Source organism: Dermacentor variabilis, chromosome 8, assembly GCF_050947875.1.
Source record: "Dermacentor variabilis isolate Ectoservices chromosome 8, ASM5094787v1, whole genome shotgun sequence".
Classification (NCBI taxonomy): Eukaryota; Metazoa; Arthropoda; class Arachnida; order Ixodida; family Ixodidae; genus Dermacentor; species Dermacentor variabilis.
The window spans coordinates 25,236,801-25,253,066 of record NC_134575.1 but is presented as its reverse complement, the minus strand read 5'-3'; the positions used below and the strand labels follow the sequence as shown (position 1 = coordinate 25,253,066).

General features: G+C 50.0%; 1 protein-coding gene across 5 annotated transcripts in view; it reads right to left on the bottom strand.

Annotated features, from left to right (window-relative positions):
* The window catches only part of gw (trinucleotide repeat containing adaptor protein gawky), a 54,512-nt gene that overhangs the window by 12,722 nt on the left and 25,524 nt on the right, over positions 1 to 16,266 (bottom strand). For all 5 annotated transcript variants that reach the window (XM_075701469.1, XM_075701471.1, XM_075701473.1 and 2 more), the window contains 6 exons: positions 14,964 to 15,096; positions 8,075 to 8,313; positions 5,785 to 5,940; positions 5,518 to 5,646; positions 3,805 to 4,056; positions 99 to 793 (listed from right to left, as the gene is read on the bottom strand). In XM_075701469.1, the coding sequence (XP_075557584.1) occupies positions 99 to 793; positions 3,805 to 4,056; positions 5,518 to 5,646; positions 5,785 to 5,940; positions 8,075 to 8,313; positions 14,964 to 15,096 (1,604 nt within the window). The remainder of the gene's footprint in view (positions 1 to 98; positions 794 to 3,804; positions 4,057 to 5,517; positions 5,647 to 5,784; positions 5,941 to 8,074; positions 8,314 to 14,963; positions 15,097 to 16,266) is intronic.

Sequence of the window (16,266 nt, the reverse complement as noted above, 5' to 3'; positions counted from 1 at the left end):
ATTGGTTGCATCGCAGCCTTTACAAACATAAAATTAATGTTGCACTAGTGAGAGAAAGAGCACACAGAGCTGAAGGGCAGAAGCATAGGCCTACTCACCCGTGCATGGCTGGAGTGAATGCCCACGTGCTGGAGGTCAGCGAGGCCAGAGAGGCGACGAGCGAGCCCTCCCCTCCCGGCGGACTCTGCTTCCAGCTGCCACCAAACAGCTCCGAGTCCTTGATGGTGTTCACCGACAGGGGTGAGCGCACCACGCTCCCGGGTGTCAGATGCGGGTCATCCTCTGCACTCTTGAGCGCGGAAGCGCCCTTCCACGGCTTGCCGGGCTCAAATTCAGCCACCAGGTCGCTCAGGCTGTAGCCACCGACGCCAGAGTCCTTGCCCTCGCCAGGAGAGGAGGTGCCACCCGCGCAGCTGGTGGTGGGTGGTGCTTCGGGCCAGCCGTCCTGAGAACAGGCCCCCGAGGACCATGGTCCGTCGGCACCACCGAGGAATGACGAGAGGCTGCCGGCCTTGGAGGCGGGGCCTGGTGCCCTGCTGAAGTCACCACCGCCGTTCTGCTGTGGGGCCTTGTTCTCTTCGTCGAGGCTCGAGGGCAGCTTCCACTGGTTGAGGCGCGACTGCTGCTGCTGCTGTTGGTGCTGCTGTTGCTGCGACACAGCGTCCTTGAGGTTCAGGTCACGGAAGTCAGAGTGCAGGCCCTCGGCACCACCGGGCTTGCCGGCTCCGAGGAAGTCCTGCGGTGTTGGCGGGCAGCCCAGTCCGGTGGGAGGCGGCGGAACATGAGGTGGGGCCTGCGCCAGTTAAACGTCCCAGTCACACTCCGGTTGGCAAAGGAACACCGCAGTCTCGACAATACAACGGTCATAGAGCACCCGGCACGAAATGGTTGAAACTAGAGATTTCATTCTCTTCCGACCTGGCCCTGCTTTCACGGGTGCTATCTTAAACTTGTCCAACTGGCCATCTTACAACAATTTATTACAAGTAATTGATCAACCAATGTCTCGTAGCTGGGAGAAGCATTTGACGCCACTTATTGCCAAATGCTGCCAAACTATAGTCCAATGGAAAAAAAAAAGCTTGCAAGCTACCATATAAATCAAACTTAACGGTAGCGCTTCTGAAGGAACGAATAAATTAGGGGTGTGCAAATATTAGAAAAGGTCAAATATTATCGAATATTATATTCATAATATCTGTATTTGATTAGAAAAATAGACGTTTGAAAATGTTCGAACATTCAGTTAGACACGAATAATCTAGTCAAATCGTATTTATTGCTGGCTGTGTTTTCATCTAATAAAATTAGGGCGACTTTGTGCTGCATTTTGCAATGGTTTCGCGCTGCTTGCAAAATTTTGCCTGTGAAGCCCACTTAACCACTAAGTGTCCAAACTTGGTGGGAAAGCCAGCCTCTCAGTAGCGAGAGGCACGAGTTTGTTTTTTTGTTTTTTGTTTTGCAGCGTTGCTCTTAATTTTGAGCTTATTTTGCTTGACAGCAAGTGCGATGAGTGATGACTGGCACAGTGTAAAATGCCTCTAATGTTACGAGCATTTCATGCGACATAATAAGGCAGAGGCTGGCGAGGACAGCTAGTGGAAAATACTCACATTTTCCCATATGAACCAGATACACAATGTTTTAGTATAACGGCTTACTATTTTTTTAACACTGACAATGTAATTGCAATGTTCCAAAATAACAAAGTAAGCCGACTTGCTAATAAGTGCATGTGTATATCATTATTCGCTATTCAATTCGATATTCAAAGCTAAATATTTGTATTTGAAAATATTGATATTTGCAGACCTCTAGCACAAATGTAATTGGCAATTAGTAAGACATTTAGGACAGAAGGTGTGGGGAGCACACGCGCCCATCTTTCCCCGCGCCGTCGCGTCGAGAGCCGGCATAGACAGGAGAGAGGCACACTATGCCCTCTCCCGATTCTCCCTCGCTCTCGCGACGCGCGCCCTTCCTCCCAGACTTGCGGGCAGGTAGCTGACGGGCGAGGAGATTCCCCTCGCCCAGGTAAAAAGGTACAAAACAGCGCGACCGGGGGAGACCCTCTCTCTCCCGAGGCCGGACCCCTAACCTGCCGGACTGGAGTATCTGCCGCAACCCGTGAGTGACCACGTTGCCCGACTATCCCGGGCAACGAGGCCAGCCTATTTAATACTATTACAGAGAGGACGACCCTCTGCCAGTGTTCTTTATTGCCAGTAGCAATAAACGTTCTTACAGTTGACACCGCTGGTTGCCTTATTCATTCGAACCCGACGTAGCCACGATTCCCGCGCTACAGGTTGGGGAGTAACACAAAGCGACAGCGTGGGGCTAGATCCGGAGCTCGCCTTCAGCCCTAGCCGCACGCAGAGTGGAACCCCCACATTTCGAGAGCGAGGGAGAATCGGGAGAGGTCATAGTGCGCCTCTCTCCTGTCTATGCCGGCTCTCGACGCGACGGCGCGGGGGAAGATGGGCGCGTGTGCTCCCCACAAAGGTTATTATAACAAGGTGACACAGAGTAGGCAACGGGTTATTCGGAGTCGGTGGAGATTGCCCAAAGTATCAAGTGCAGTAAAACCTTGTTAATACAGTCTACGCTCATTAATGGACCTTATTATAAAGTCTAATATAATGGACCTTATTTGAACCGTAGTTTGTATTCTTAATGCAGCGAAGATCGCTTATAATGGACCGCGCTACAACGGACTATGGGCTACAGCGGACGAAATTAGCAGCAATTTTTGTCAAAATCGGGCATATAAACCGGACTTTTGCCATGTCTACATGGACTGGCAATTGACTTGCGAGCGTCAGCCAACAATCGTGGCTCAATATCGCGCGCACATGGAAGAAAGGCGGGACGCAGCAGCGCAGTCTTATTTCAAGTGTGAGGCACGGGTGTAGGGAGGCATTGAAGCAAGAGAGAGCGCGAAGTCAATTCGTTCACTAGTGTTGCCACGCCTTCTCATTCCAGCGTTTTGACAGCAACTTTCCTCGTTCATCGAGCAAGATGCGTTCATGTTTGCCTGTGCGCGCGCGACACCGTGCTTGGCAATTTACTTAGTAAGTGAATGTTTACAACTTTATACGGTCGATAAGACTACTATCATTACTTTGCATAACTGTCTACTAATTCGATATCACGATCGATGCTTTCCCCCCTCGGGTGAATGTGCACCCTTCTTTTTTTTTTTTGCTTTTTACTTTAGACGTTCACTCATTCTTGGCAATAACTTTGTTACACATCGTGACCAGTTCGATAGCTGAGGCATTTTGGATATTACAAACTTCGGATAAAACGGACATCTTTTGTCGGATTATCAGGGTCCATTGCAACGAGAGTCGACTGTATGTAGTTGGCAGGGACATGGGGAAAATGCGTACTAACCAGCTATATGGCTTAACCGAAAACCACGAATTAGCCACGGCTTTTCTTTGAAAAGTGAAGAAAAAGCACCGTATTTATTCGAATCTAAGCAGATAGTTTTATTTTTTAAATAATCATACACCAAACTCTAGGGTCGGCTTAGATTCGAGGGTTTTAAGAAATGGGCTACTTTTTAATCGAAAATGATAAATATGGTGCATAGCTAACACAGTCTAGAAAAGTTCATATCACAGCCACCACTAAGCCGTGCCAGTAGACAACTGAAGTACATGAGCGACATGGCCATTTTGACCTGCGTTGTAGTGGCGTGCGGCCTTGGCGTTACCCCTAGTTCAAAGCAACCTATTGAAGAGCAGCCTATGGCAGCTTGCATCGATAGGCAGGACACAGGAACGAGTGGCTGACCTGCTGCGGGGGCTGCGGAGGTGGAGGCAGCTGCTGCTTGAGGAAGAGCGCCTGCTGAGCAGCAATCTGGTTCTGCAGGTTGAGGATGCGCTGCTTGGTCTGCGTCAGCTGCACGCTGACCTGCAGTGGGTTGTTGGGCGGGCCCTTGTGCACAATTTGGTTCTGCTGCTGCAGTGCATGCAGAACCTTGATCTGCTGCAGCAGCTGGTACAGCAGCTGGAGGGTCTGCGGGGCCAGCGGCTGGTTCAGAATCTGCGAGAGACGGAAAGGCGCAGCACTGTGAAGGAAGCCGGCATCAACTTGTGCAGGCAGGCAGCGGCAGGCACCTTGCTTTTTGAGGTGTGGGCTACATCAAAACTGCGGGGTTCAGCTCCGTAACAGCACGGTGGCAACTGTGCAATGATGTGTCGACCTTCCCAACTTACCGTATTTACTCAGCCTAGGCCGATAGTTTCAAGAAGTAATCATATAACGAACTCTAGGGTTGGCTTAGATTCGAGGATTTTAAAGAACGCACCAATTTGCAATTGAAAATGACAAATATGATGTATAGCTAGCGCCATCAGGAAAAGTCAGTATCGCAGCCGTTACTAGCCGCACCAGTAGCCAACTGAAGTGCACAAACGAGGTCGCCATTTCGACCCGTGTCTTATCAGCATGTGGCATGGCGTTACCGCAATGGCACCAAACAGGCGATGCCACAAACGAAAAGTGGTGCTAGCTGCTGAGGCATCGTCAAACGTTCAAGCCGGGCGGGACTTCAGCACCAATGAGAAAAACGTAACCTCGTTTGAGGGGGCAACGGTAGACGCTTCTTGTGTGTGCCGTAACGAGGAAATGACAGCGATGAGAAAGACGAGCGTGCGATAACAGAGAGGAGCTATTCACCGTGATGACGCCACGTTTTGACACGTACGAGCCATGCCGTACTGTACGCGCATGCGCCGGTGCGCTGACACGAGCTTGCATGTGCCCAAAAGCGTGCGAGGCTAGCAGCAATAGTGACGTAGAATGAGCTCGGCATGTTCATATTAAATAAATGCTTTTTTTCATTTTGTTAACGCTGTCTTCACTTTTTTGTTCGGCTTACATTCGAGGCAAGTTTTTCTTTCTTTCTTTTTAATTAATTAATTAATATTTGGGGTTTTACGTGCCAAAACCACTTTCTGATTATGAGGCACGCCGTAGTGGAGGACTCCGGAAATTTCGACCACCTGGGGTTCTTTAACGTGCACCTAAATCTAAGCACACGGGTGTTTTCGCATTTCACCCCCATCAAAATGCGGCCGCCGTGGCCGGGATTTGATCCCGCGACCTCGTGCTCAGCAGCCCAACACCATAGCCACTGAGCAACCACGGCGGGTGCAGCACTAATGAAGCCACCCGTCCAGTTTTTTTGCTCAGCGTACCATTTGCTCAGCGTACCGTTTATGCTATGCTCATTCTGATCATTCTGATAACTCCTGGCTTTGGACATTCAGGGGTCGGCTTAGGATCGGGGTCGGCCTAGATTCGAGTACATATGGTAATACCATCAAAGCCGCAAAAATGCTAAAACTTGTTCTCTATGCAAGACACACACTGGTTATTTAAAAAGAAGTTCCGTTCCGTGGAACCTCGTTCCATGGGGGCACTTTGCAAAGGCACAGGCAAAAAAAAAAGCACAGCAATCCTTGCAATGCAGAGGGGGACGTGTCGCCGGGGGCACCTCACCTGTGGGTTGAGGTGTCCGGCGTGCACCGCCATCTGTATCTGTTGCACCAGGAGACGCAGCTGTGTTGCAGACGGCACGTTTGGCTGGCCCAGGCGAGCCCCGATGCCGGCTGGACCGCCAGCATTACCCTGTTCAGAGAGAGGACAGCACTTAGTGCCCCGCCAATCAGGCAAAAAACAGCCTGGGTTGCCCTGCGCTAAAGCTCACTACGCACTCCCGGACAACAAACGTCGTGATCGCCGTCATCACCAGACTGAGACACTCACGGGAAAGTGTTGCTGCTGTTGCTGCTGGAGAATCTTCTGCACGAGGGCTGGGCTGAGGCTGCTAATACTGTTTCCTACGGTGAGACTAGAGTTCTGCCCGCCCATCCCCGTGCTGTTAAGTAGACTAGCTGGAGCGTTGGACCCCTGGTTGGAGCCCTGCAAGAAGAGACCAAGGGTGCCAGCCGTTACCTCCAACCGATGCAAACAAGTGTAAAGCCCAATAAGAATGGTTAGTTTGACAACTGGAGTCCTCAGCACACTTTGTGTGGCTAGTACGGCAAGCAACAACAAATGACTCTCTTGTACCGTATTTACACGATTGTAAGTCGACCCCTCTTTTTAAATTTGAAAGTCTGAAGTTGGGGGGTCAACTTACAATCGAAACCAAAACATGGCCCCGCCAAAAAAAGCGATACCAACTGGAGCTACAACGTAGTTACAATTTTATGTTTGCTCTATGGCCCTACCCGTATCTTTTCGCTATCCCGCGTGTTTGTTCGCTTTTCGGAAGGGTTTTTCAACAGTTTTGAGAGTCTTACAGTGCATGCAACACTCATGGGGGAGTGTCGATAGTTGATGGAAGCGCCGCTGTTCTCATTTGCGGCGGCACCCTCAGAACGGCGGTGCTTGCGGGGAGTATCGGTAGTTCATGGAAGAACAGACACCGCTCGCGAGTTTCTCTTTCTCTGTTTAAAGGCATTGGTATTGGTTTGACGCGTTCCACTTGACTGCCGGCTACGTGCTACTTCTATGCTTCCCCAGTCGTCATGAGTGCTCCTGGCCCACTAATCGTTCGGCACTCGTTCACAGCAGCGTTCAAGAGGGCTGCCATCCTTTACGCCGAAGAAACAAATCACTGCGCAGCGGGCCGCAATTTCGATGTTTCTAAATGGGTGGTGCGAGAGTGGCGACTGCAGCGAAGCGAAATTTTCACCCTGTGGCAGCAAGTGAGAAATTTCCCACGTGCCGAAGTATGGACGTTTTCCGGAGCTGTAGGCTAAGCTTGCGGCGTATGTCGCTGAAATGCATGATCAGTCCCTGCCAACGAAGTGCGACGTGGTCATGTAATAAGCCCGAACCTCCGCCTTAATTTTAAGGTTCTGCTCCGCCGTGAGTACAACGAGTGGCTGGCGGCAGAAGACTTGCGAAATTACGCCAACTGGACCTGTCAAAAGAGCCTCCCTGATGGCTGCGTGTGGTTGGGTGCATTTGGCGTGAGCTGCTGTTCTGCAAAATGTCCTGGTGCAGTCGTTTGCCAAATCTGAAATTTCGCTGGACCACGACGCGCTGTGGGACCGCAGCAACGATGACGATGGCAGCACTAGTGAAGACGTGTAGTCCAGTGACCATGTCAGCTACTAATTAATTTTCGCTATCAAATGCGCCCTCGGGTATGCTCTCTTATATTTTTTTCCCCGGTCAAGCGATATGGGGGGGGGGGGGTCGACTTACAATCGTGTAAATACGGTAACTGGTTCTTACGACCACAGGCAATGGACAGTCTAGGCTACCAGGAACATGGAAGGTTGTTTACAAAACCTTCCGAAAAGAAGCAAGTCGTTTCGAGGCAGTCTGCACTCCTTGTTGATTCATTTACAGTTGATTTAATGTGTGAGCTATTAATAAAGCCATTTTGTTGGTTGTACAACTTTCGAAAACAATGCCTTGCATATTTTGTGGTCTTCTCAGTTTCATTTTCAGCCAATGCACAATCTTCTGGTAAGGCTTTCTCAGCTTCCAGAAGTGCAATTTTTATTATTCTTCTTTCATGTGGAACCTTAGTGTTTGGCAAGACTAACAAATAATGAAGTATAAAGCCACGAGACCCCAGAAAATTAAAACAACTGACAATTTTGATCTATGCTATTATGCCTGCATTGCAAACATAAACTTCAAATGCTTACAACTTTTGTCCTGGACAAGCTAAAATGACAAAACTAGTCTTATGGCAATCCTTGATTAGCGTAGGTTATAATGGCAACGATATTATTCAGAAACATGACTGAACGTTTTTACCAACATGTTTGTGTCAACAAAGAATGGTATGACATGCCTCAAAGTAAGCTCAACATAAAACTACATAAACCGATAAATTTTCACGATTATAGCTCAAACATTACAAAAAATAATTCTAAAGCCCACACATCCCCTCAGCCAGCTGTGATTACCACTACTATAACAAGACCTTTCCTCCGCAACCGTATATCGAATGCCAGCTAGCCCCTTCTGCACTGATCAGAGCCGCACCAGCGCACAACGACCAAAGCGGCTATGAACGTACGGTCCGTACCTTGACCTGTGGAGGCTTGAAGCCCTGCCCACCACCGTAGCCAGCACCAAACACCGGCAGCCCTTGGAAGCCGCCGGCAGCGTGGAAGCCCGGAAAGGGCGGCTCCCCCAGTGGGCCATGGGAGTCGTCATCTGGGCGCATCTTGGGACGACCCCCGACGGGGAAGCCACAGTCCGAGCCATCCAAAAGGCCCGAGTCCTGACTGCCATTTCCCCTGGTGGCCATTGTCCTCAAGTCGACTGCAAGCACAACAGCAAACAACATGCTAATTATGAACTTTGCACTAGCCAGGTATATTATACTTTCAATATCACCCTTCAGGCATGGATTATGATAAGACTGTTTATAAATGCATCAAACTTACAAAACTTTATTCCAAAGCACTGGACACTCGATTGCAAAAAGAAGGACAGGGAAGTAGGATGCGACATTGGAGTGTTTTCTAGCGAGTTGTCATAATTAGAGTACAGTCAAACCTCGATATATCGAACAGTGCGGTGATCACGAAATAGTTCGATATAGCGAGAATTCTATATATAAAATCACGTAGAAAAGCGCATCAGAAACTTCTTAAAATCAATGAACCAAGGGCATGGTGGGGATTATTGTTTGGAGCACGTTTGGTAGCAGTGAGCGCAACTGGCCTAAGGCCGCACCAACTTCATCAGTCGGGAGCGCGCAGTGAATTACGCCGCACGCAATTAGCGTAAGCCGCACCGACTTTGCCAGCCACGCGAAGTTGAAGTCGCGAGTGTGGCAACATCACAGCTTATGGAATCAACCTCGGCAGCGTCTTTCTTTGGCCGCTACTTCTGCTGCGATCTCCGCGTCCGTCAATTGAAGCTTTTTGGAACACCGTCAATAACAAGGCGTCTATCAGCGAGCCCAGTGAGCGCACGCTGTCACGCGTCTTTGCAGATGCAAACCGCCACTTCTCGCGAGGCACGGCAGCTGCACAGCGCCACACCGAGGCGTCAGCGCATCAAATGCAATGCGTTGTTGACGCTGTGGAACTATCCAAGCCGCCGCGTGTGTACGCCGCTATGTTCAAATGGCGGCCTCGACGTGATCAATGTGTGCAGCTATTGGCGGCGAGGAGTTACGGAGTCGCCATCTATCGGAAGCGCCTCGCTGGCGTAGTATGAGGGATCACGTGGCGCGCTCCTCATAGGTTTTGCTGTCAGCGCTCACTGAAAACACCACGCGCGAGCTCTCCCGGACATTTCTGTAAGTACTTTCGAAACGAGAGAAGTTTCTTACTGTCTAAATAATAATCTTGGGCAAACTGAAAGCACACAATCGTTTACAGACGCTATCTCTTTACCGAATACGTACAGTGAACGCCACTGCGCGCGGTCGCCGCGATGGAGTCTCCCGAACCGGCTTGCGTGAAAGGTAGGTAAACGCTCAGAGCAAACTATCTGCAATATGTTCTTATAGTGTTTGTATAACTAAATGGACCGTAATAGAATGAAGCCTCAATGAAGCGATCGCGCAGATTCGCAGCGACCGACTGCGCGTCTGCATGCTTGTCCGCGCACTGTTTCGCTTTCTCCGCGCGCGCGTTTTCGCACCGTGCCATGAGCTTTAGGCCGCAGAATATGAGCATTTGACAGTATACAAGCAACCATTGTTGCGTGGGCGCTATCAGAGCTGTTCAAAAATAATTTCATCGTAGAGACTTCGACGCCTACGGGGACTGTGATGTGCCGTCGTGACGATTCAATCTTTTTTTTCTTCTAAATTCTTTGACCTTTCAATACTATTTCTCGAGTTGCGTCGCACTGTATGTTTATCGGTGTTCTCAGCGTGCAATTCCCCGCTGCTCCTTTTTTTGTAATCCAGTGCATTAATTCATAACACAAATATGACAATATGCATGCTTTTTTTAAATGTGCTTCTTACCGCTGCCTTTCCACTCCACTGAACTTGCCAGTTTCTATAGCATCGACAGGTTCACAGACCAAACCGTCATGACATTAGTCGGGCAGCGGACTCGGGCGAGCGTCTCAGTGAGCGTTTTCAGAACATCGCAGACCGGGCGCCGTAGCAGAAATCTTCCTCGCGTCTGTGCTTGCTGCATACCCGAGTTGTAGCCGATGACTGTTTGCCGGTTTTATGTTTCGCGAGCCAAGCTTCACACAGCTTCTTGTCCTGCGGCTACGTGTAAATAAGGCTGACACCTATGGCTGACACCGTGCTCCGTTGCGTGCGTCCGGCATTGCGGCACCGAGCAGTAGCCTACCATGTTGTGCGCCTTCAAAGGCAGCCACTACCTATTGTAGTGCTTTCAAGCGTTGTAAAGGAGACCCTCGAAGCAGGAAAATCTCGCCACTGAATGAGGACCGCAGCGCATGAGGGAATTTAAACTCTCGTTTTCAGCTCGCTTCAGCGCGCCCGAAGCAGCCGACGCGGCCGCTATGTCCACGTGATCCCTCCTAGCACGTCACGCCGACGGTGGCGCCAGCTTTTCCAGTGGTGGAGCTCGAGGCCAATAGTGCGCAGCAGTCGGGAACGCCCATCACGCCACCGCCATCTCCGAAGGTGTTGCAGGAAAGCTCACCTCCTGTCAACAGAGTGCACATGGTCTGGGGTGGCGGAGTTCGATATATCCATTTTACGTCCGACCCCCGTTCGAAATAAAAAAATTCAGAATGCAGGCGATTTTCCAGGTGACATAGACATCTGTGTTCAATATACAGTCGCCGACCGATTTTCCGACAGTCGCCGACCGATTTTCCGGACTCCGAAAATTCGGACATGCCCGATTATTCGGTCAGCTTCGCGGCACCGCCATTCTCCCCATAGACCATAATGTATAACAACCGCCGAAAGTTCGGACACCTTGCAACCCCTCGTCTGATTTTTCGGACACTCCTTGAGCCAACTCGATCCAGGGCATCATGCACCGACTCTGACCGGCGCATACTTCGACTTGCTGAACGCCATTTTTGTTTTGAACGGAGCCTCCTTGCTGCCCCACGAAGTGGCGCTACTGGAAATCCCCGCTCATCATCATCGTTTCTGCCTGGTTCGATAAAGTGGTCGTACAGCAGTTCCGGTTTCAGCTTAGTAAGCCATGTCAAGACAATCCAGCAGCTGATTTGTTTCTTTCGCGTGCTTTCGCGCACGACGCTGCGAGCAGCACGCAGCACATTTTTCGTTTGTGCGACTGGTGTCGGCACGGTGGTGTTTGCGTTGTGTGCTGTGTCGAGGTTTCGGTGATCCAACGCGGAGTACGGAAACATCGCGTCAAGTGTCTAATGGCGCTGACAGTGCCCGGGCAGACTGCGCTGGGGAATGCCGGCAAGCGGGTGCCGGGAGGCCTAAGATTTGTCGCCTTCCGATGTGCTCCCTAATGACGCGGAAAATGTTCTGCCGAGACCTGCGCAGAGGTTGCATTGCGATTCCAGACACAGTCTCATTTGACAGTTTCACCGGTGCTGACACTGCTGTACTGACATGCGCAGAACTCGACGACGGCGAGATCATTCGTCAGGTTTCTGCTGCTCCGCCGGACGACGACTCGGAGTCGGAAGATGACGCACCATGTGCTACGCTGCCGTCGCATGCGGAGCGTGCACAAGCAGTGACTGTGCCTTCAGCCGCCTATAGTGACCGTACGACCCTCTCCGAGATTCAGGCTTATCTGATTGCGCGTAAACGGAACAGCGTGCAACGGCGCACTCACGATTTCTTCAAGCCTACTGCCGAGCCCGAATAGAATAAGTGCGTGGAAATAAAGGATTTCATTTTTTTTTCTTAATCTGCTTTTTCGGACACCTGTTTATTCGGACATGTCCGCAGTCCCCGTTAGGTCCGAATAAACGGTCGGCGACTGTATCGAGGTTTGACTGTATGTAAATATTTGTTCCCTTTGCAGTCAGTAATGTTGCATTTTTACATCAAATGAACTGAATCACCAGCTCCAATTACAGTAAAAGCTCGTTAATTCGAACTCGTGGGGGACTGAAAAATTGTTCGAATTAAGCGGAGTTTGAATTAACGAGTGGGCGGCCAAAAAAAGAAGATGGCCATTGCATTTGGCTGCTAGGGCCGAAGCCAAAATAGCCATATCTGGGATCGTCATCGAGGAATACGCACTACTACTCTTTGAGGTCGGCGCCTTTTATGCGCCTGGAACTAATGATAAATGTACCCACGTGAGCGTCAGGCTTAATGATGAAATATGACACTATTTATGCTTCAAAAACATGTTTATTAACAAAAGAATAATGATCGAAGCATATTAACATGAAAAATAATCGGTGATTTGCATTTGTTTGCGCTTTCTTCGCCGCGACTCGAGAAGCATTGTCTGCAACTTGCCCAACATCTCCAGCGCAGCATCCGAATTCTCATCGGTGGAGAAATAGCGCGCAGCCAGATCGAGTCCCGATGCTGCTTCACATGCGCTTGGAGGAGGCAACGGATCGTCCTCTTTGTCGGACTCGTCGTCGCTGTCAGGTGTGCTCGCCGCGCGTGAGTCGTGCTGCTGAGTGGACGCAGCCTCGATAATCTCGGCGTCAGTTAAAGGCCCCGTTGTCTCCACGCCGTTGTCTACGTCGACAAAGCTCTCGAAGTCCACACCCTCCGATAAAACAGCGTAGGCAGGGTCCAGCACGATGGAGCCATCATCTTGATCCACTTGAACATCAAAGTCGGCTGTGCAGCAGGCTTCTGTGGTTTCACTGAAGCCACACTTGCGGAAACAGTTAGCGATAGTGTCTGCCTTGACGGCGTTCCACGATGTTGCCAGCATGTGGCAAGCTCCGAGCAGGTTGACATCATACGGCTTCCCGCTTTCCATGCATACGAGAAGAAACAGCTTGCTCCGGAGCATCGGCGGCGGCGGCGCCCGCGCGTCAGAGAAAACCTGCTACGGCATGCGCCGGAGAGTGGTGTGCAGCGAGCGATGAGCGAGCGTGGCTTCGGCCGCTTATCTGTTTTTTCTGCCAGCGTCCACTGCGGCGTACGCGGTTGTTGCGACGCGCGTCTTTTCTTTTCTTTCTTTCCTCTTATCTTTGAACTCTCCTCTATCTGCACGCGGCAGCGGTGATGGCTCGGCCTGAGCCAATCGGCAGGCCCGTGCACTTTCCTTTTCATCCTTCCCTCAGTCGCAACAACAACAACGCCGGAGACTTCCAGCAAGGAAATTGGCGGCTCGCCTCGTGCGTGCAAAAATGCGCGCTGGCTTATTTATTCTCGTCGCTGTGCATATTAAAAAAAAAAAAAAATTCAATGCATTGTACTCGTTACGAGGCGACTTCTATTTACGAGAAGCAATGTCGGCTGCCGGCTCCTAGTTCGAATTAACCGACGTGAGTACCGGTACGTTCGAATTATCGGGCGTTCCGGCCCATTGATATACATAGGGCTTTGCAGGGACCCGGGCATCAGTTCAAATTAACCGGCGGTTCGAATTAAGCGATTTCGAATTAACGAGCTTTTACTGTACATGCACTAGATAAAAAGTGGCTGCAACCAAACGAGACACGAAATATCATGTACAGTAGAACCTCATTCATATGTTCTGGAAAACACTGCGAGGGAAAACGTACTAATTGCGAAAATGTACGATCCGCAGTAACTAAAAAAATTTGTCAGGCTCAACTATCGTTGACACCTATGTAACGCGAAGCGTCGCGCGGATCGTTGCAGCACGAGACACCCACGGCGTCGAGCTGGGGGAAGTCCACACCGTGGCACCTGCAGCAGGGAACGGCGGCGGGTTTGGATTATTGGCTATAAAAGCATGCAGTACCGCACCAGTGGCACTACGGACCAAGCGCTGTATAATGGATAGGTGAAGATGCTAATCGGACATTTGCCGGTACCGGAATGCCGGAATAAGGAAGTCTGCACGCCGTCATCTTCAAGCGCCTCGCGCCTTTTCTTGTTCGCATGGGCTCTAGCGGCCAGAAAACGTATACGATCGTAGTCTGCAGCAGGGAACAGTGGCACGTTTCAGTTATTTCCAATCAATAGTGTGTGCTACCCTTCCGACCGCACCACGCACTGTGAAACAGATGGGCGAAGACGCTTATCACAATAGGATTGGCGTTGACAGCTGTGAATGCCGCGTGCAACGAGCCTGGAGAAGATTTGCTGGTAATTAAAAAAATTAAATTATGGGGTTTTAGGTGCCAGAACCACGACCTGATGAGGCACACCGTATTGGGGGACTCTGAAAATTTGGACCACCTGGAGTTCTTTGACGTGCACGTCAATCAAAGTACACGGGTCCCCATCTCAATGCTGCCGCTGTGGCCGGGTTTCGACTCTGACCTCGTGTTTGGCAGCCTAACACCATAGCCCGTGAGCAACCACGGCGGGTGATAAGCTGGTATCGAAATGAGCAGCTGAGTGCGCGCCCGTGTTTTCATGGCGGGCAAGTATTGCGGTGAAGCTGCCGCGGCAGGCAGGTATATACTGTTCTCGATCTTGTTTACATAATATCTAGCAGCCGGAAAATGCATCATACGATCGCGGTTTGATGACGTACTGAACTTTGGTGCTGAAAAATTGTGTTTTCCAGGAACATACGAACCGGTAAAAGATGAGCATGACTGTATTGGGTTATTTTCTCTGTTCTCTATGGAGAACACTGGCGCCGGGAAAATGTATGTAACAGGAACATATCAGCGAGGTTCCACTGCATTATAAGGAAGCCATTCTGCCACATAACCGACCCCTTTGCAAAGCTTATTTGTCAAAAAGCAATGTTGGTTTCTGGAGACTCAACTGGACAAATTGCAAAGTCTAAGAGGCGAAGTTGTCAAGTTGATATGTCAAGGGGACAAAATTAGCGTACAGCAGGGTTTTATTGTTTGGCAGCTTGTCCCCTTGATTTTTGCGTGCAATCCAGCAAGAACAACAAGGTACGTACTTAGGGTGTCCTCGATGTTCATTTGGTTGATGCGCAGAGCGTTCTCTACGTCTTCCTTCTTGAATCCCATATCGGTTAGGATACGGAACTGCTTACTGGCATAGATGAGGTCCTTGGTCAGAGGCTTGCCACCCTGTCAAGACAAGAACAAACAGCACCAATGATCAACACAATCCAGCACATGGTGAGTCAATGTCACTGTCACACACGGCACAGAACCGTGCAGTTCAGAACTGGCCCAGCCAGCCCGAAAAAGTTCCTTTAAAATCGTGCAGAATGATGATCACCTCCTAAAATCCGCAACATAAGGACTCGGTTTGCTCCATCTTGTTCCTAAACTGCCATAAGCACCTGGCCAATCCTGATGATAAGCTGCTGCTGTCAGAATCGGCGCACCAATATTCTCCACATTCAACTGTCTCTTTTGCTCCCCTTTCCCCTTCCCTAGCGGGGCACAACAGGTAGCACACAGTTCGGCTTCAGCCCTGTGGCCTTCTGTAAATGATACTACCTACTGGACCCCATTTTATTGCCCCCCATTGCAATGCAGCTAGCTATTCCACTAGTGAGCGCCCGATCAACATCAGGAGTGCTACCATGGCATCGGGAAAACAGTCAAGCTCAAGGCAGATTGATTGAGTAATGGATTTTAATGGCGCAAGGGCCAACTCTGGCCAAAGAGCGCCAAACATAAGATGTAAGAATGATGGCAACAAAGAATGAAACATGGCTGTAAAGGGGTCCAAAATAGGTCTGTATATTCTGTACAAATAGTCTAGTATAAGCATACTATAACAATGGCAATGATTAGTGATGTGTGCTATGATCGTAAAATCTTTGCAGCTTTGACTAAGCGAGGCATATGGGATACAGTAGCACTAGTGCCTCAACAGAGCCCTCGGTTATAAAGGCCCAGAGGCACATACATGCTCCACAGATATGCTTGCATTGCAGCTGCAACCTCCAAAGGGAAGGTAGTGCTACAAATAACCTGGTCAAATTATCTTTAAGGTGTCTGTTTCTGTAAGAAAAATTAGAAAAGAGGCTTACTGCCAAGAAAAAATGCTCGGTGGAGGGGTACGTGCCCTCGATACATGGAATTACTTTTTCCTCTCTCTTTCTATTTCAGGGCACTGAATAAGAACGTGGTTAACTGCGAGACTATTGCCCCATCTACTACATGTTGGAGGATCACTTGCAGTGAGTAGGTGAGAGTGAGTGGCATAGGTGTGCCCTATCCTCAATCGGCAAAGAAGCACTTCTTTGTGCCTGCGTTCTTCCGGACGGCGAAGGGCTCTTGCGT